General features: G+C 43.6%; 1 protein-coding gene across 1 annotated transcript; it reads right to left on the reverse strand.

The window, feature by feature from the left end:
- Positions 1-2,968: 2,968 nt before the first annotated feature.
- LOC132403314 (transmembrane protein 179-like) lies at positions 2,969-16,871 on the reverse strand. The gene is made up of 4 exons (XM_059986767.1): positions 16,350-16,871; positions 11,595-11,732; positions 3,211-3,289; positions 2,969-3,139 (listed from the first exon to the last, which is right to left on the reverse strand). Exons 2-4 carry the CDS (start codon positions 11,705-11,707, stop codon positions 2,969-2,971), a joined length of 363 nt encoding a protein of 120 aa, XP_059842750.1. The 5' UTR covers positions 11,708-11,732; positions 16,350-16,871.
- Positions 16,872-17,132: the final 261 nt, after the last annotated feature.

The following is a 17,132-nucleotide window of genomic DNA, read 5'->3' on the forward strand; positions in this document are numbered from 1 at the left end:
TATTTTTAGAACCTTTCTTTAACAGCAGAACAACAGTGGCTATACTCCAATCCTCTGGTACATCACCTGTTGCCAAGGATGATTTAAATATCTCTGCTAGGGCCCTGGTAATTTCTAATCTCACCTTCTACAGGGTCTAAGAGAACACCTTGTCAGACCCTGGGGATTTATCCACCTAAGTACGCCTCAGGAAAGCAAACAACTCCTCATCTGTATACAGTCCATGAAATTGATGTCACTTTGCCTCACTTCTGCGTCCGTCTCCTGAGTAAATACGACGCAAATGTTACGAAGGATGAACAACTCTGATGGGCAGAAAGGTATAGAGTTGCCCATGTCCCCTTCCCCTGGGAGAATCACAAACTGTTACTGTTACCACGCTGCTCATGAGAGAGAGAGACACACACACAGATAAGAGGAAAACAAGTTGGAACATCTGCTGCTGATAAGAGAGAGGAGAGGAGCCATTGATTTACTGTTATGTCTTTTGGAGAGGGCTGTTTACTTGGTACTATTCTGTTCATTAAAATTCCTCAGTGGACAGCCGGAGTGGGCTGGTTTGATGGACTAAGCCATTCTAAACTGATTGACACCTGAGACCCCGTGAGTAGGGATAAAAGTGAGGTCTGGGGAGACGCACCAAGAGACACACTGGTGTTGGAACCCACGAGAAAGTGTGGGGCATCGGAGACCGAACGAAGGATCGGTCAATTTTAACTCACAGTGTTTACAGCGAGGCCGGAGGGGGCTTGTGTGTGTGTCCACCCTTGCCTGGGTGACGAGTCCACCACAGAAGAACGGTCTAGCTAAAGGACAGAGGGGTCATACCTGAATGGCCACAACAACACATCGACAGATCAAGAAAGTAAAGGAAGGTTTGAATGACTGTAGCTGTCACTGTTTGCTCACTCTATCTCTTCCTCTCCAACAATTACAACAAAACCACCAACAACTACCTCAGCACGTATGAACTGAACTGAACTTTATACTCACATATGACAATTCATTATCCCCTAGACAATGATAGAGCTTGTTTATTATTGATTATTATTATACCCACACTTTTAGGTTTAGTATTGCTAACGTGTATTATCTGTATATTTGCATTGTTGATATTGATTTGTATATTTTACTAATAAACACTGTTTTGAAAATTGTACCAGACTCCAACGGACACTTCTGACTTTGCTGGTAAGACACCCAGTTACAGGGTACGTAACACACAAAAAAAATTTCATTAAGATCTCCCTCTTTGGGCTCCACACATGATCTTCCAGAGGACTGATTGTTTTGCTCTTAACACATCCTGTAGAATTCCCTAGGATTCTCCTTCACCTGGTTTGCTAGGGCAGCCTCATGCTTTCTTTTAGCCCTCCTGATATCTTAAGTGTTCTCTTGCATTTCTTACACTCCATGAGCACTTCATTTGTTCCTACCTGCCTATAGCCGCTTTGCACCGCTTTCCACCTTGACCAGAGCCTATCATTTTGGTGGCAGTATACATTCCAACTCAGGTCAATGTCAATCAGGCTTTAGATGATCTGAGCAAAGGGATCAACATGCACGAAACAGCACACCCTAATACCTTCACCATCGTTTTGGAAGTTTTTAACCAGGCCAGTAGTCTGGGGGTGGGGGGAAGAAATCACTAAGCAATTACAATCAACAGATCACTTGCAATACTAGAGGAAACAACACACTGGACCATTGTTATACCACCATCAAGAATGCCTACCGTGCGTACCGTCCACACCCTCTCTTCGGTAAGTTTGATCACCTGGCTGTACTTCTACTCCCTGAGTACAGGCAGAGACTGAAGACTGTGGCATCAGCAATGAGGACCAAGAAGGTTTTGGACAAGGGAAGCACAGAAGCACCTACAGAACTGCTTTGAATTGGTGGATTGGACTGTATTTAGGGATTCATCATCAAACCTGGATGAATATGCTGCAGTTGTTACCAACTTAATTAAAACCTATGTGGATGAATATGTCACTACAAAGACTGTACATTCCCAAACCAAAAGCCATGGATGAACCAGGAGGTACATCATCTGCTGATCTGTGGCATTCAAGAGCGAAGAGAATTTTGAATGAGGTTGGAGGTGACATCGGATGTACAACAACTCTGGCAGGGCCTCCTACAAAGCAAATCCCAATACCACAAATGGCAGCAATGCTTCCCTACCAGATGAACTCAACACCTTCTATGCCCGCATTGAAAGGGAGAATATAAACACAGCTGTGAAGTTCCCTGTGCACCTGATGACCCTGTGATCTCTGTCTCAGAGGCCAATATTAGGATGTCTTTAAAGAGAGTGAAGCCTCGCAAGGTGGAAGGTCCTGATGGGAGTACCTGGTAAGGCTCCAAAAACCTGTGCCAATCAACTGGCAGGAGTATTCAAGGACATTTTCAACCTCTCACTGCTATGGGCGGAAGTTCCCACTTGCTTCAAAAAGGCAACATTTATGCCAGTGCCCAAGAATAATAACGTGAGCTGCTTTAATGACTATTGCCCAGTAGCATTCACATCTACAATGATGAAATGCTTTGATAGGTTGGTCATTCCTGGTTTTTTGCATGATTTTTTAATCTATTTAAAATAAGTATACTGTAATTGATTTACTTATTATATTTTCTGTTTTTTCTTCTATATTATGTACTGCATTGAACTGCAGCTGCAAAGTTAACAAATCTCATGACACATGCCAGTGATAATAAACCTGATTCTGATCCAATAACTCTTGAAAACAAGGTTCCCTGCACCTGTTATCTTTACCTTTCAGTCAGACATGGATATGCAAGCTTTGCATGCTCAAAATTTCACTTCTGAAGGCCTCCCACTTAGCAAGTATATCTTTGCCATTAAACAGCCTGTCCCAATCCACACCCGCCAAATCTTATTTATCCCAAGGAAATTTCAAAGATCACATTTCTACATTAGTGAATGCAGTTATAGTTTATTTGGTCAAATGAATACATTGGTTACTTGTCCATGAAAATATCCCTGGGTTTGTGGATTTAGAAGTGCCTCTTTGTACTCCATAGAAAAGTTGTCTTTACCACGATTTTGAGAAACCTTCATGAGAGCAAGTACTGCCAATATAATCCACACCACCCAAGCACACCAGAGAGCAAACTGAAAAAGGAAACAGTTGGCAATTTGTTCAGTTTTCATGCATCAAGCACTTGTGATAGCACATGATTTACCTGTGCAGTGCCAAAGTGATCATAGAACATAGTGGAAACCACATTCAGATTCAGGGATTCTTCTTGAATATCTCTACAACTGAAACAAAATGATTCCCGTCATTAACTGAATAAACAGGGATAAAACTTCTACAAAAATAATATCTATTCAAATCTGCATTCTTACTTGTATTAGTTCATAATAAGAGTTGAGGTGTAATCAAAGACATTTTACCCTTTATTCCCTAGTGCAGAACGATTTCCATTTCAGCACAAGAATGTTCAGGACAAGTGTGTAAAAAGAAAGGAAAATAATACTCCATCAGGAAGCAACATTCTGTATCAGCTGCAGACAACTCTTAGCATTTGATCATGTGGGTAGTCAGAGAATTTTTCCCAGGGCTGAAATGGCCAACACAAGAGGGCACAGTTTCAAAGTGCTTGGAAGTATGTACAGAGGGGATGTCAGAGGCAAGTTTGTTTTTTTTTTAAAAAGTGGCGAGTGTGTAGAATGGGCTGCTGGCGATGGTGGTGGAGGCGGACACTATAGAGTTTTTTTTAAGAGACTCCTGGACAGGTACATGGAGCTTAGAAAAATAAAGGGCTATGGGTAACCCTAGGTAATTTCTAAAGTACATGTTCAGCATAGCATTGTGGGCTGAAGGGCCTGTATTGTGCTATAGTGTTTCTAGGTTTCTATTTCTATAGGCCCACAAACCCAAAACAGAAAACCTCAGCTCTCAGGTTACACCAGAAGCCAAACGGGACTAATATTCTTGCATGCACATTTGTTAGAGCTGTTGGGAAGGGTTTGAAGTAAGTTGGCAGGGAGATGGGAACCAGAGTGATAGAACTGTGGACAAGGCAGTTTGTATACCAGTACATGCAGAGTATCGAGAGTAAGGATAGATGGGCAGATAAAGTAAAATTGCAGTCAGTGGGATGAGGTGAAGTGTAACAAGGGGGCAAAATCAATAAGGGTGATAAACACAGGACTAAAGGTGTTTTATTTGAATGCTCAAGGTATACAGAATAAGTTGGGTGATCTTGTTGTGCAGTTAAGAGATGGCAGTTATGACATTGTAGGTATCACTGAGATGTGGCTGAAAGATCATATTTGGGAGCTTAACATCCAAGGATACACCTTGTACAAAAGGACAGGCAGGAAGGCAGAGGAGTGGGGTGGCTCTATTATTATAAAATGAATTCAAATCCTTAGAAAGAAGTGGCATAAAATTGGAAGATATAGAATCCGTGTGGGTAGAGTTAAGAAACTAAAAAAGGGAGACCCTGAAAGGAGTTATATACTGGCCTCTTAACAGTAACCAGGATGTGAGATATCAATTTCAATAGAAAACAGAAAAGGCATATAATAAGGGTAGTGTTACAATAGTCATGAAGGGGATTTCAATATGTAGGTAGATTAGGAAAATCAAAGGGAATTTGTAGTGTAGCAGAGAGTCTGAAGGAGGACTTGGTCAGATTTGGAAAATGAGCAAAGTGGCAGATGGAATACAGTGTAGGGAAGTGAATGGTCATGCACTTTGGTAGAAGGCATAAGGGTATAGACTACTTTTTTAAAAAAGGGGGGGAAATTTCAAAAAATCAGTGGTGCAAAGGAACTTGGGAGTCTTTGTGCAGGATTCCCAAAAGGTTAACTTGAAGACTGAGTCGGTAGTAAGGAAGGCAAGTGCCTTCAAGAGGACAAGAACACAAGAGCAAGGATGTGATGCTGAGGTCAGACCACACTTGGGAGTATTGAGAGTAGTTTTGGGCCCCTTATCTGAGAAAGGATGTGCTGGCATTGGAGAGGTTGCAGGAGAGTTGCACAAGAATGATTCCAGAATGAAAGGGTGAATACAAGTAGTGTTTAATGGCTCTGGGCCTGTACTCACTGGTGTTTAGAAGTATTAGGGGGCCTCACTGAAACCTACTGAAATGCAGAGAGAGAGTAGATGTGGAGAGAATGTGTCCTATAGTGGGAGAGTCCAAGACCAGAGGGCACAGCCTCAAAATTGAGGGATAGAAATAAGAAGGAATTTCTTTAGCCAGACGGTGGTGAATCTGTGGAATTCATTGCCACAAATGGCTGTGGAGACAAAATCATTGAGTATCGGGACAAGAAGGGAAGCGTGCAAGCTGAATTCTGAAATAAGGCAGTTTTTTAAAAAAAAGAACTTCTTTGAGTACAAAAAGGGCAAGACTGCGCAGGCACGTGACATAGACAGGACAGCGCAGAGAGTTTAAAAAAAGACCACCCTATATAGCAGGCAGCAGTCAGAGCAAGCAGCGGAGTGAGTGGCAGCAGAGTGTACGGCTTTAGCTCAACAGGCTTAGGCGGTAAACGGGAAGAGGTGAGTGTCAGGCATAGACTCTTTATTCCCCTTGGCAAATTGCCCTGGACAGAAGGAGGAACAGCAGGGCTCACACAGCTAATGATACGAGCTAACGGTTTAAAAAGTTCGTGTGTTTGGTGAGTTAAGTAGGTGAGTTGACTTATTTTTTTCTTATTTCATTCCTGTAGAATTAGGTAGCATGTCTGCAGGGTTAGTGCTTTGTTCAGAGTGTCAGATGTGGGAATCCTGGGAGTCCGAGATGCAGCTCCTCAGAGACCGTGTTAGGGAACTGGAGCTGCAGCTTGATGACCCACTGCTTATTAGGGAACGTGAAGAGGAACAGAGAAGTAGTCACCCCTAGGCTACAGGGGTCAGAAAACTGGGTGACTGTCAGGAGAGGGAAGGGAAATGCCCAGATAGTGGAGAGTACCCCTGTGGCTGACTCCCCTCAGCAACAAATATATTGTTTTGGATGCTGTTGAGGGGGATGACCTGACAGGGGACGGCCATGGTGATCGGGTCTCTGGCACTGAGCCTGGTGCTGTTGTGCAGGAGGGAAGGAGGGAGAAGAGGAATGCAGCAATCCTAGGGGATTCCACAGTCAGGGGAACAGACAGGAGATTCTGTGAGCCTGACAGAGATACCCGCATGGTGTGTTGTCTCCCAGGTGCCAGGGTACGGGATGTCTCGGATTGGGTCCAGAATATTCTGAAGGGAGAGGGCGAGCAGCCAGCTGTCTTGGTACATGTTGGTACCAATGACATAGATAGGAAAAGTGAGGAGGCCCTGTAGAGAGATTTCTGGGAGTTAGGAAGGAAGCTGAGAAGCAGGACCTCCAGGGCAGTAATCTCAGGATTGCTACCTGTGCCACGTGCTAGCGAGGGCAAGAATTGTAGGATCAGGCAGATGAATGCATGGCTGAGAGACTGGTACAGGGGACAGGGCTTCAGATTCTTGGATCATTGGGATCTCTTCTGGGGGAAGTATGACCTGTTCAAAAAGGATGGGTTACACTTGAACCCAAAAGGGACCAATATCCTGGCGGGAAGGTTTAATAGAGCTGTTAGGGAGGGTTTAAACTAATTTGGCAGGGGGATGGGAACTGGAATGATGGAGCGGAGGAGAGGGAAAACAGAAATAGATCTAAAATAGTGATTAGTAAGGATGTCAGGAAGGACAGGCAGGTGATGGGGCAAATTTGCAGTCATTGGGATGAGTTGCAGTGCAATCAATGCAGAAGTACCAAATACTGGACAAGGTGTTATACTTAAATGCACACAGCATAAGGAATATGGTGGATGATCTTGTCGTACAGTTACAGATTGGCAGGTATGATATTGTGGCTATCACTGTGACGTGGCTAAAGGATGCACGTCTCTGGGAGCTGAACATCCAAGGATACATACACGGTGTATTGGAAGGATAGGTAGGTAGGTAGAGGGGATGGTGTGGCTTTATTGGTAAGAAATGATATTAAATCATTAGAAAGAGTTGACATAGGATTGGAAGGTACAGAATCTTTATGGGTTGAGCTAAGAAATCGCAGGTGTAAAAGGACCCTGATGGCAGTTATCTACAGTTATCAAACAGCTGCAATAATGTGGACTACAAATTACAACAGGAAACAGAAAAGACTTGCCAGAAGGGCAGTGTTATGATAATCGTGGGGGATTTTAATATGCGAGTGGATTGGGAAAATCAAGTTGGCACTGGATCTTAAGAGAGAATTTGTAGAATGTCTATGAGATGGCTTTTTAGAACAGCTTGTTGTTGAACCTACTAGGGGATCAGCTGTACTGGATTGGGTATTGTGTAATGAACCAGAGGTGATTAGAGTGATGGAAGTGAAGGAACCCTTAGGAGGCAGTGATCATAACATGATTGAGTTCACTGTGAAATCTGAGAAAGAGAAGCTGAAATCCGATGTGTCGGTATTTCAGTGGAGTAAAGGAAACTATAGTGGCATGAGAGGACTGGCTAAAGTTGACTGGAAAGGAACACTAGCGGGAAGGACGGCAGAGCAGCAGTGGCTGGAGTTTATGCTACAAGTGAAGAAGCTGCAAGACAGATATATTCCAAAAAAGAGGAGATTTTCAAATGGAAAAAGGATGCAACCATGGCCGACAAGAGAAGTCAAAGCAAAAGCAAAGAAGAGGGCATACAAGAAAGCAAAAATTAGTGGGAAGACAGAGGATTGGGAAGTTTTTAAAAAGCCTACTGCCCTAACTGGGTGGCGATGGAGCTGAGCTCCACTAAAGAATTATCTATCTCTGCACTTCTTGGCTCTGCACTCCCTAGTAGTCTGCCCAGATCAATAGCTAATCCTCTTGTTAGACACACTTTGCATATATGGGCTCAGATCAGGAAATGCAATGGTTTCCAGGGGTTTTCCGTTTCCAGCCCTATTGCTCATAATCACCTTTTTTTACCTACTACATACGATTCAGCATTCCAGGTTTGGTATAGGAAGGGCATTAGACATTTTGAAGATCTTTTCATTGATAATCACTTCGCTTCTTTTCAGCAGCTCTCTGTTAAGTTCAATCTGCCCAATGCTCATTCTTTCAGATATCTCCAAATCCGACACTTTATTGCTCCTTTAATTCCTAACTTCCCTGAAATGCCTGCGAAAAATGCTATGGACCTATTTCTTTCCATGAATCCAATAGGTAAAGGCTTAATATCAATCATCCAAGATAAACTCGCGGCCTTACGACGGGCCCCCATGAGCAGGATTTAAATATCTCCTTATCTGAGGAGAGCTGGGATTCAGTTCTCAAATCGGTTAACTCAACCTCTCTTTGTGCTCGCCACTGCCTTTTACAGTTTAAGATTGTTCATAGAGCCCATATGTCTAAATCTAAACTATCTTGATTCTACCCTAGCGTTAGTCCGCTCTGTGATAAATGCAAGAGGGGCGTGGCCTCTCTCATTCATATGTACTGGTTTTGTCCTAGCTTGGAGAAATTCTGGAAAGATGCCTTCACTACGTTATCGTGTATTCTGAATCAGCACCTAGAACTAAACCCCTTAATTGCTCTGTTCAGTTTTTGGGGCGAGACAGATTTATGTCTGGGTCCGACCAAATGCCGAATATTATCCTTTGCCTCTCTCCTGGCTAGACGCTTTATCCTCCTCAGATGGAGAGATGCTGCCACGCCCACTCATGCTCAATGGCTTAATGACATCATGGCCTGTTTGGACCTCGAAAAAATTCATTATTCAGTTCTCAATTCAGATCTAAAGTTCCATAAGGTCTGGGGACCTTTTATTGAGTACTTTCATAACCTTCCTCCTGACTAGGGTTTTTTTTTTCTTTTTGGTCCCTTGCTTTCAGCTCCTTTTTTTTTCTGGTAGAAGGCATTATTACCCTCTGTTGCTGAGTGTATTCACAGTCTGGGAGCTTGGCTGTCCTGACTTATTCTCTCTATATTGTGTTGTGGTTGGTCTGGAGTTGCTGTTGTTTTTTCTTGTGTTGTGGGGCTTGGGGAGGACACTAAGCTTACTTGTCTTTAATTTAGGCGTTTTTTTTTTTGCTAAATTCTCTTCCTTTGTAGCATATTGTTATTGTATGCTTAATTTTGCACTGTTTTAATGCTCCTCATTGGGATTTGGGGTTTTTAATTTGTAAAATGTTTTGAAAAACTAATATAAAAAAATTTTTTTTAAAAAAGCCTACAAAATACTAAGAACGTCATTAAGAGGGAAAAGATGAATGATGAAAGGAAGCTAGCAAATGATATAAAAGAGGATACTAAAAGCTTTTTCAAGTATATAAAGAGTAAAAGCAAGGTGAGAGTAGATATAGGACCGATTGAAAATTATGCTGGAGAAATTGTAATGGGAGATAAGGAGATGGTGGAGGAACTGAATGAGTATTTTGCATCAGTCTTCACTGAGGAAGGCTTAAGCAATATACCAGACACTCAAGGGTGTCAGGGAAAAGAAATATGCACAATTACAACAAAGAAAGTACTCAGGAAGCTGAATAGTCTAAGGGTAGATAAATCTCCTGGACCAGGTGGAATGCACCCTCGTGTTCTGAAGGAAGTAGCTGTGGAGATTATGGAGGCATTAGAAATGATCTTTTAAAAGTCGATAGATTATGGTATGGTTCCGGAGGACTGGAAGATCGTAAATGTCACTCCGCTATTTAAGAAGGGGGCAATGAAGCAAAAAGGAAATTATAGACCTGTTAGCTTGATATTGGTGGTTGGGAAGTTGTTGGAGTCGATTGTCAAGGATGAGGTTACAGAGTACCTGGAGGCATATGACAAGATAGGCAGAACTCAGCATGGTTTCCTTAAAGAAAAATCCTGCCTGACAAAACCTATTGCAATTTTTTGAGGAAATTACAAGTAGGCTAGACAAGGGAGATGCAGTAGATGTTGTGTATTTGGATTTTCAGAAGGCCTTTGACAAGGTGCCGCACATGAGGCTGCTGAACAAGAACCCATGGAATTACGGGTAAGTTACATACATGGATAGAGTGTTGGCTGATTGGCAGGAGACAGAGTGGGAAGAAAGGGATCCCATTCCGGTTGGCTGCCGGTTACCAGGGGTCCATGTTGGGGCCACTTCTTTTTAAGTTGTATATCAACAATTTGGATTATGGAATAGATGGCTTTGTGGCTAAGTTTACTGATGATACAAAGAATAGTTGGAGGGGCCTGTAGTGCTGAGGAAACAGAGTCTGCAGAGAGACTTGGATAGTTTGGGGTAATGGACAAAGAAGTGGCAAATGAATTACAATGTCGGAAGGTGTATGGTCATGCACTTTGGTAGAAGAAATAAACGGGCAGACTATTATTTAAATGGAGAGAGTATTCAAAGTTCTGAGATGCAACGGGACTTGGGAGTCCTTGTGCAGGATACCCTTAAGGTTAACCTCCAAGTTGAGTCGGTAGTGAAGAAGGCGAATGCAATGTTGGCATTCATTTCTAGACGAATAGAGTATAGGAGCAGAGATGTGATGTTGAGGCTCTGTAAGGCACTGGTAAGACCTCACTTGGAGTACTGTGTTCAGTTTTGGGCTCCTTATTTAAGAAAGGATGTGCTGACATTGGAGAGTGTTCAGAGAAGATTCACTAGAATGATTCCGGGAATGAGAGGGTTAACATATGAGGAACGTTTGACCGCTCTTGGACTGTCCTCCTTGGAGTTTAGAAGAATGAGGGGAGACCTCCTAGAAACATTTTGAATGTTGGAAGGCATGGACAGAGTGGATGTGGCAAAGTTGTTTCCCCATGGTGGGGCAATCTAGTACGAGAGGGCATGACTTTAGAATTGAAGGGCGCCCATTCAGAATAGAGATGGGAAGAAATTTTTTTAGCCAGAGGGTGGTGAATCTATGGAATTTGTTGCCACGGGCGGCAGTGGAGGCCAAGTCATTGGGTGTATTTAAGGCAGAGATTGATAGGTATCTGAGTAGTCAGGGCATCAAAGGTTATGGTGAGAAGGCAGGGGAGTGGGACTAAAGGGGAGATTGGATCAGCTCATGATAAAATGGCGGTGCAGACTCAATGGGCCAAATGGCCAACTTCTGCTCCTTTGTCTTATGGTCTTACATTTAAAGTAGAGTTTAATAGTTTTTTGGTTCATCAAGATGTTAAAGGTTATGGGGAGAATACAGGAGAATGGGGTCAAGGGGGATAACAATGTAAATCAGCCATGATGGAATGGGGAGCAGACTCAATGGGCTGAGTGGCCTCATTCTGCTCCAATTTCTTATGGTGTCAAGAGTGAAGGTATGCAGAGCAGCACACCAGAATCACTGCACAATCCAGTTCACTCTGGTACAAAAGGATCCTGCCTGGAAGACCGTTCCTGAATGGCCACATTAAATTAATTGAAATTAGTAAACTTTTTCTAGATAGTTACTCCAAGTGTTTCAATTCAAAATAATAAGCATTACAATTCAAAATCAAACACAAGCATCTATCATACATAATTCCCTGATTAAATTAATTGCTAGTATTTTATAGCACTAGTGCCACCAATACATGAAAAATTAAAAAACTGACAGTAAATTCACAATTTAGGTAATAAATTACAATCAATATTGCATACCTAATTGAAGTATTACCCTTGTCAGTGATCGAGCTGCACCATGGTTTAAGCCCCTCACTTACTGCGACACCAGCAATCAACGTCATTAAAGCAATGGTGCAACTAAGAAGCATGCCTATAAATTCTGAAAAGTGGGATCTACAAATGAAAAGAATAAACTGTTCAGAAGACAATAAATAACCATTAGCCACAGACATCTTTAGGTCTGGTTATCTCTACAGCTTGTTAAGAGGCAAGACAGATAAATTGAATGAAATTGAGAAATTTATGTGATGACAGTATGCACATCTCCATTCAATACAGTCATAGAGACATACAGCACAGAAATAGGCCCTTTGGTTCAAATCATTAATATCAATCAATATTCCCATCAAATCTCATCCCATTTACCCATGTTATGGCTCATATCCCTCTATTCATAATAAAATATATCTATGGCCAGTAGATCTTTCAATCTAGGTTTCACACAACTGATTCCAGACTTGCAGGCAAAGACAACAGATATATCAAAATAGAACTAGACTTATGCAAAGTCAAAAAAGTCCCAATGTTGTCCTTTGAGCCCAACTGTAAATCCACTTATGCTCACCAATATCATCCACCCAATCCTGTCAAACTACACAACTGGCATGTACTTTGCATTTGGCCTTTTCAAAGCACCAAAATGTCAAAAACACTTGGGTCAGGTAGCAAATGCAGAGAGAGAAAAGCAGTCACACTGGAAAGTACCCTGACAAGTTTCATCTCACTATGGAAACAGCAACACCAATGAACAGAAAAGTCTACAGAAAGTAATGGATACACCCCGTCCATCACAGGCAAAACTCTCAACACAGAGTACTCTACAAGGAGTGCTGCCATGATAAAACGCATCCAGCATCAAGGACCCAGCAGCATCCAGGCTATGCTCTCTCCTCACTGTTGCTATGAGAAAGGAGGTACAGAAGCCTTAGATATCATACCGAGTTCAGTAACAGTTATTACCCTCCAACCATCAAGCTCCTGAACCAGCATGCGTAACTGCAATCACTTCAACTCTGACCCGATTCCTCTACCTTCAGATTCACTTTTAAGGGCTCTATGATCATTTTATTGGTATTATTTATGTTGCACAATTTGACTTCTTTCACACATTAGTTGCTTATCAGTCTTTGCTTACGTACAGTTTCTATAAATTCTATTTTATTTCTTTACTTTCCTGTAAAGAACTGCCAAGACAATGAACCTCAAGGTTGTATACGATGACATGCATGCACTTCGACTTTGGTCAAACGCTGCCTAAGGGCCGCAGCACTTTTAGAACTTAATATAATCATTAAATATTTGTTTACAAACATAATTGCAAGACTCGATAGAGCTTGCAGGGGGCAAGCTTCTTTAAACGAGACTGATTGCATTCCCTCTCCAAGCGATTAGTTACAAATCGGGACAAGCGGAGCGCTTACTCCTCGATTCTCTGTTGCCTGGCCTTGCTGAGTTCCTCCAGCATCGGGCGCATGACTCGCCGACAGATTCTCCAATCTGCTTGCTGCAACTGAAGGCGATACGGGGAGACGAGTCTATTTAAAAATCAAAGGAAGAAAACATTTACAGCATCTTTTCCCATTTGTACAGCGTGAGGTTGCAGAGACTGGTTTCGAACTTGACTTCCGGTTCTGTCTGCGGGGGAATACGCACCATCCCACTGTGACCATGTGTGTTTGCCTGGCGTCCTCTGCTGCCCTTGGCATCCCCAAAGATGAGCTGCTTGGCAGGGACATTAACGCATGTTGCTTGATAGTATCATAAAAGGGAATTGATGCCTTCCAAAGAGAGAATGGGTTACCGGGGGAGTGAGAGACCGACGAGAATGCCTTGCATAATTTAAATGTAACTGTCATGCAAAAATTACCTTGCTCTATTAACATTGTGATATCATTGAGGCAATATCAGAAACAGGTTTATTAACAAAATTCAAAGTAAATCAAAGCACATATACATATCCATTTACTTATCAAAATACATATACAACCCATTTCTTATACATTTTCTTGAGGCCATACTCAATAAATCTGTAGAATAATAACCATAACAGAATCAATGAATGACCGCCCAACTGAATCATTCACCAGCAAGACAACAAACTATGCAAATACAAATGCAAGAAATAATAATAAATAACCAATAAATATTAAGAACATGAGGTGAAGTGCCCCTGAAAGAGAGTCCATTGGTTGTGGGAACATTTCAGCGATGGGGCAAGTGATTGGTTCAAGACCCTGATGGTTGACAGATAATAACTTCCTGAACCTGGTAGTGTGAGTCCTGAGGCTCTTGTTCTTTCTTCTGGGTGACATTTTCTTATATGATGTGAAAATCATTGTGCATCAGCAGCACAGTGCAAAGACATAAAATTACCATAAATTACAAAATACAGAAGTAGTGCAGAAAAAGAGGAATAACAGGGTAGTGTTCATTGAACCCTCAGAAATCTGATGCTGGAAGGGAACAAGTTATTCCTGAATCATCAAGTGTGGTCCTCCTGGATGGTAGAAATGAGAAGAAGGCATGTTGAGGGTCCTTGGAGATGGATGCCACCTTCTTCAGCTACAGCTTCTTGAAGATGCCGTCAGCAGTGGGGAGGGTTATGTCCATGATGAAGCTGATAAGCCACAACCTGTCATCAGAGAAATTATCTTAATCATATTCATTCTGGCTGATCATAGCATTATCATTACATGCTGGATTTCTGTTTTTGAATTTGATGTGTTATGAAGGATGAATAACTCTGATGGGCAGAAGGGTACAGAGTTGCCCATGTCCCCCTCCCGGGGAGAATCACAAACTGTTACTGTTACCACGCTGCTCATGAGAGAGAGACACACACAGATAAGAGGAAAACAAGTTGGAACATCTGCTGCTGATAAGAGGGAGGAGAGGAGCCATTGATTTACTGTCTTTTGGAGAGGGTTGTTTACTTGGTACTATTCTGTTCATTAAAATTCCTCAGTGGACAGCCGGAGTGGGCTGGTTTGATGGACTAAGCCATTCTAAACTGATTGACACCTGAGACCCCGTGAGTAGGGATAAAAGTGAGGTCTGGGGAGACACCCCTCAGATGCACCAAGAGACACACTAGTGAGCACTGCTTAAGTGTTGGAACCCACGAGAAAATTGTGGGGCATTGGAGACCGAACGAAGGATCGGTCAATTTTAATTCACAGTGTTTATAGCGAGGCCGGTGGAGGCTTGTGTGTGTGTCCACCCTTGCCTGGGTGACGAGTCCACCATAGAAGAACGGTCTAGCAGAAGGACAGAGGGGTCATGCCTGAATGGCCACAACAACACATCGACAGATCAAGAAAGTAAAGGAAGGTTTGAATGACTGTAGCTGTCACTGTTTGCTCGCCCTCTCTCACTCTCTCTCTCTCTCCAACGGTTACAACAAAAGAACCAACAACTACCTCAGCTTACATGAACTGAACTGAACGTTATACTTTCCCATGATAATTCCTTATCCCCTAGACAACGATAGAGCTTGTTTATTATTGATTATTATTATACCCACACTTTTAGGTTTAGTATTGCTAACGTGTATTATCTGTATATTTGCATTGTTGATATTGATTTGTATATTTTACTAATAAACACTGTTTTGAAAATAGTACCAGACTCCAACGGATACTTCTGTCTTTGCTGGTAAGACACCCAGCAAATGTTGAGCACAGTGGCTAAGTTACTAGACAGCAACAATGCCTACATGAGCATATACATGAGTCCATATACATGAGCATATACATGAGTCCATATACATGAGTCCATATACATGAGTCCATATACATGAGTCCATATACATGAGTTCGAGCTCCATAACAATATCTGGGAAATTTAAATTATCTTAATTAAATAACTCTAAATAGAAAAGTTTAACTTTTATAAAATCTTACCAGGTTCATCAACATGTTTCAGGAAAGGAAATTTGCTCTCCTTACTGGAAAGGCATGATTTTAGATTCTCCAATATTCATTATGGAGTCCCTTGAGGTCAATGTTTAACAGTTTCCACTTAAGTTCTGATGTCTGATGTTTTATTGGGTATCCACAAACAAGTGGATACCAAAAATCCATGTAAAGGGGGTTTTGTAGCGGTGTGCTACACGCAGTGCTGAAATAACGACACGCAGTCGATGAGCTGCAGTTGCAAAAGAGATGTATTCGAACTTCGCGGCCTCGCTTAAAGCCTTCCTGATCCCGCCCTCCCCGGGTGGGAATGCTGTAGGGGGCACGTATTCACAGTCCCGTCCCGGGCGCGGGCTTTTCCCCCTGCTGGTGTGTTACGTACCCCGTAACAGGGTCACTTACCAGCAAAGATAGAGAGGCCCGTTGAAGTCTGATGGGACTATTTTTAACAGTATTTATCGATTAAAATTGCTGGTGGAGCAGACTTGGCGCCCTTTTTGGGACTGGCCTCTATGCCGGCGCGTGCAAGTTGTGAGCCGGTTCGGGTGCACTGGGAAGTGGGTCGCCACATAACCCCTTCCCCCCCCCCCAGAACCGGCGATATACCCCCCAATGTCCACAGTCTGGGCCGGACTCTGTTTGGGAGGTCTGCCTCTGCGCCACGTCCACATGGGCCGGTTTGAGTCGGTCCACTCCTCTCTCCCCCCAACGTCCAGCACGAATGTGGACCCATTGTTTCTGATTTCCTTAAACGGCCCCTCGTAAGGCCGCTGTAGTGGTGCCCGATGTCCGCCCTGTCGTACAAAAACGAACTTACGGCTTAGCAGGTCTTTGGGTACGCAGGTCGGGTGCCGCCCATGCTGCGAGGTGGGTATGGGGGCCAGGTTACCGAGCCTCTCACGTAGTCTGCCCAGGACTGCTGCGGGTTCTTCCTCTTGCCCCCTTGGGGCTGGTAGGAACTCCCCGGGGACGACCAGGGGCGCGCCGTATACCAACTCGGCCAACGAGGCGTGCAAATCTTCTTTGGGCGCTGTGCGGATTCCGAGCAGGACCCAGGGAAGCTCGTCCGCCCAGTTGGCCCCTCGCAGGCGGGCCATGAGGGCCGACTTCAGGTGACGGTGGAAACGCTCCACTAGCCCGTTCGACTGTGGGTGGTAGGCAGTGGTGTGGTGCAGCTGAGTCCCCAAAAGGCTGGCCATAGCTGACCACAGGCTGGAGGTGAACTGGGCGCCTCTGTCGGAGGTAATGTGGGCTGGTACACCAAAGCGGGATATCCAGGTGGCGATCAGGGCCCGGGCGCAAGATTCGGAGGTGGTGTTGGTGAGCGGGACCGCCTCTGGCCACCTTGTGAACCGGTCCACGATAGTCAGGAGGTAACGCGCTCCATGCGACACTAGCAGGGGGCGCACGATATCCACATGAATGTGGTCGAAACGCCGGTGGGTGGGTTGGAACTGCTGCGGCAGAGCTTTGGTGTGCCGCTGCACCTTGGCCGTCTGGCAGTGCATGCACGTTTTGGCCCATTCACTGACCTGTTTGCGGAGTCCGTGCCAAACGAACCTGTTGGAGACCATCCGGACGGTTGTCCTGATGGAGGGGT

This window comes from Hypanus sabinus, chromosome 12 (assembly GCF_030144855.1).
Source record: "Hypanus sabinus isolate sHypSab1 chromosome 12, sHypSab1.hap1, whole genome shotgun sequence".
Lineage (NCBI taxonomy): Eukaryota > Metazoa > Chordata > Chondrichthyes > Myliobatiformes > Dasyatidae > Hypanus > Hypanus sabinus.

Excerpts from the sequence above, each read along its gene's own strand:
- LOC132403314 (XM_059986767.1), bottom strand. The coding sequence starts at position 11,707 with ATGCTTCTTAGTTGCACCATTGCTTTAATGACGTTGATTGCTGGTGTC. Across the intron at positions 3,290-11,594 it reads AAGGGTAATACTTCAATTAG|TTGTAGAGATATTCAAGAAG; the intron begins GTATGCAATATT and ends ATTTTGTTTCAG. Across the intron at positions 3,140-3,210 it reads ATCACTTTGGCACTGCACAG|TTTGCTCTCTGGTGTGCTTG; the intron begins GTAAATCATGTG and ends TTCCTTTTTCAG.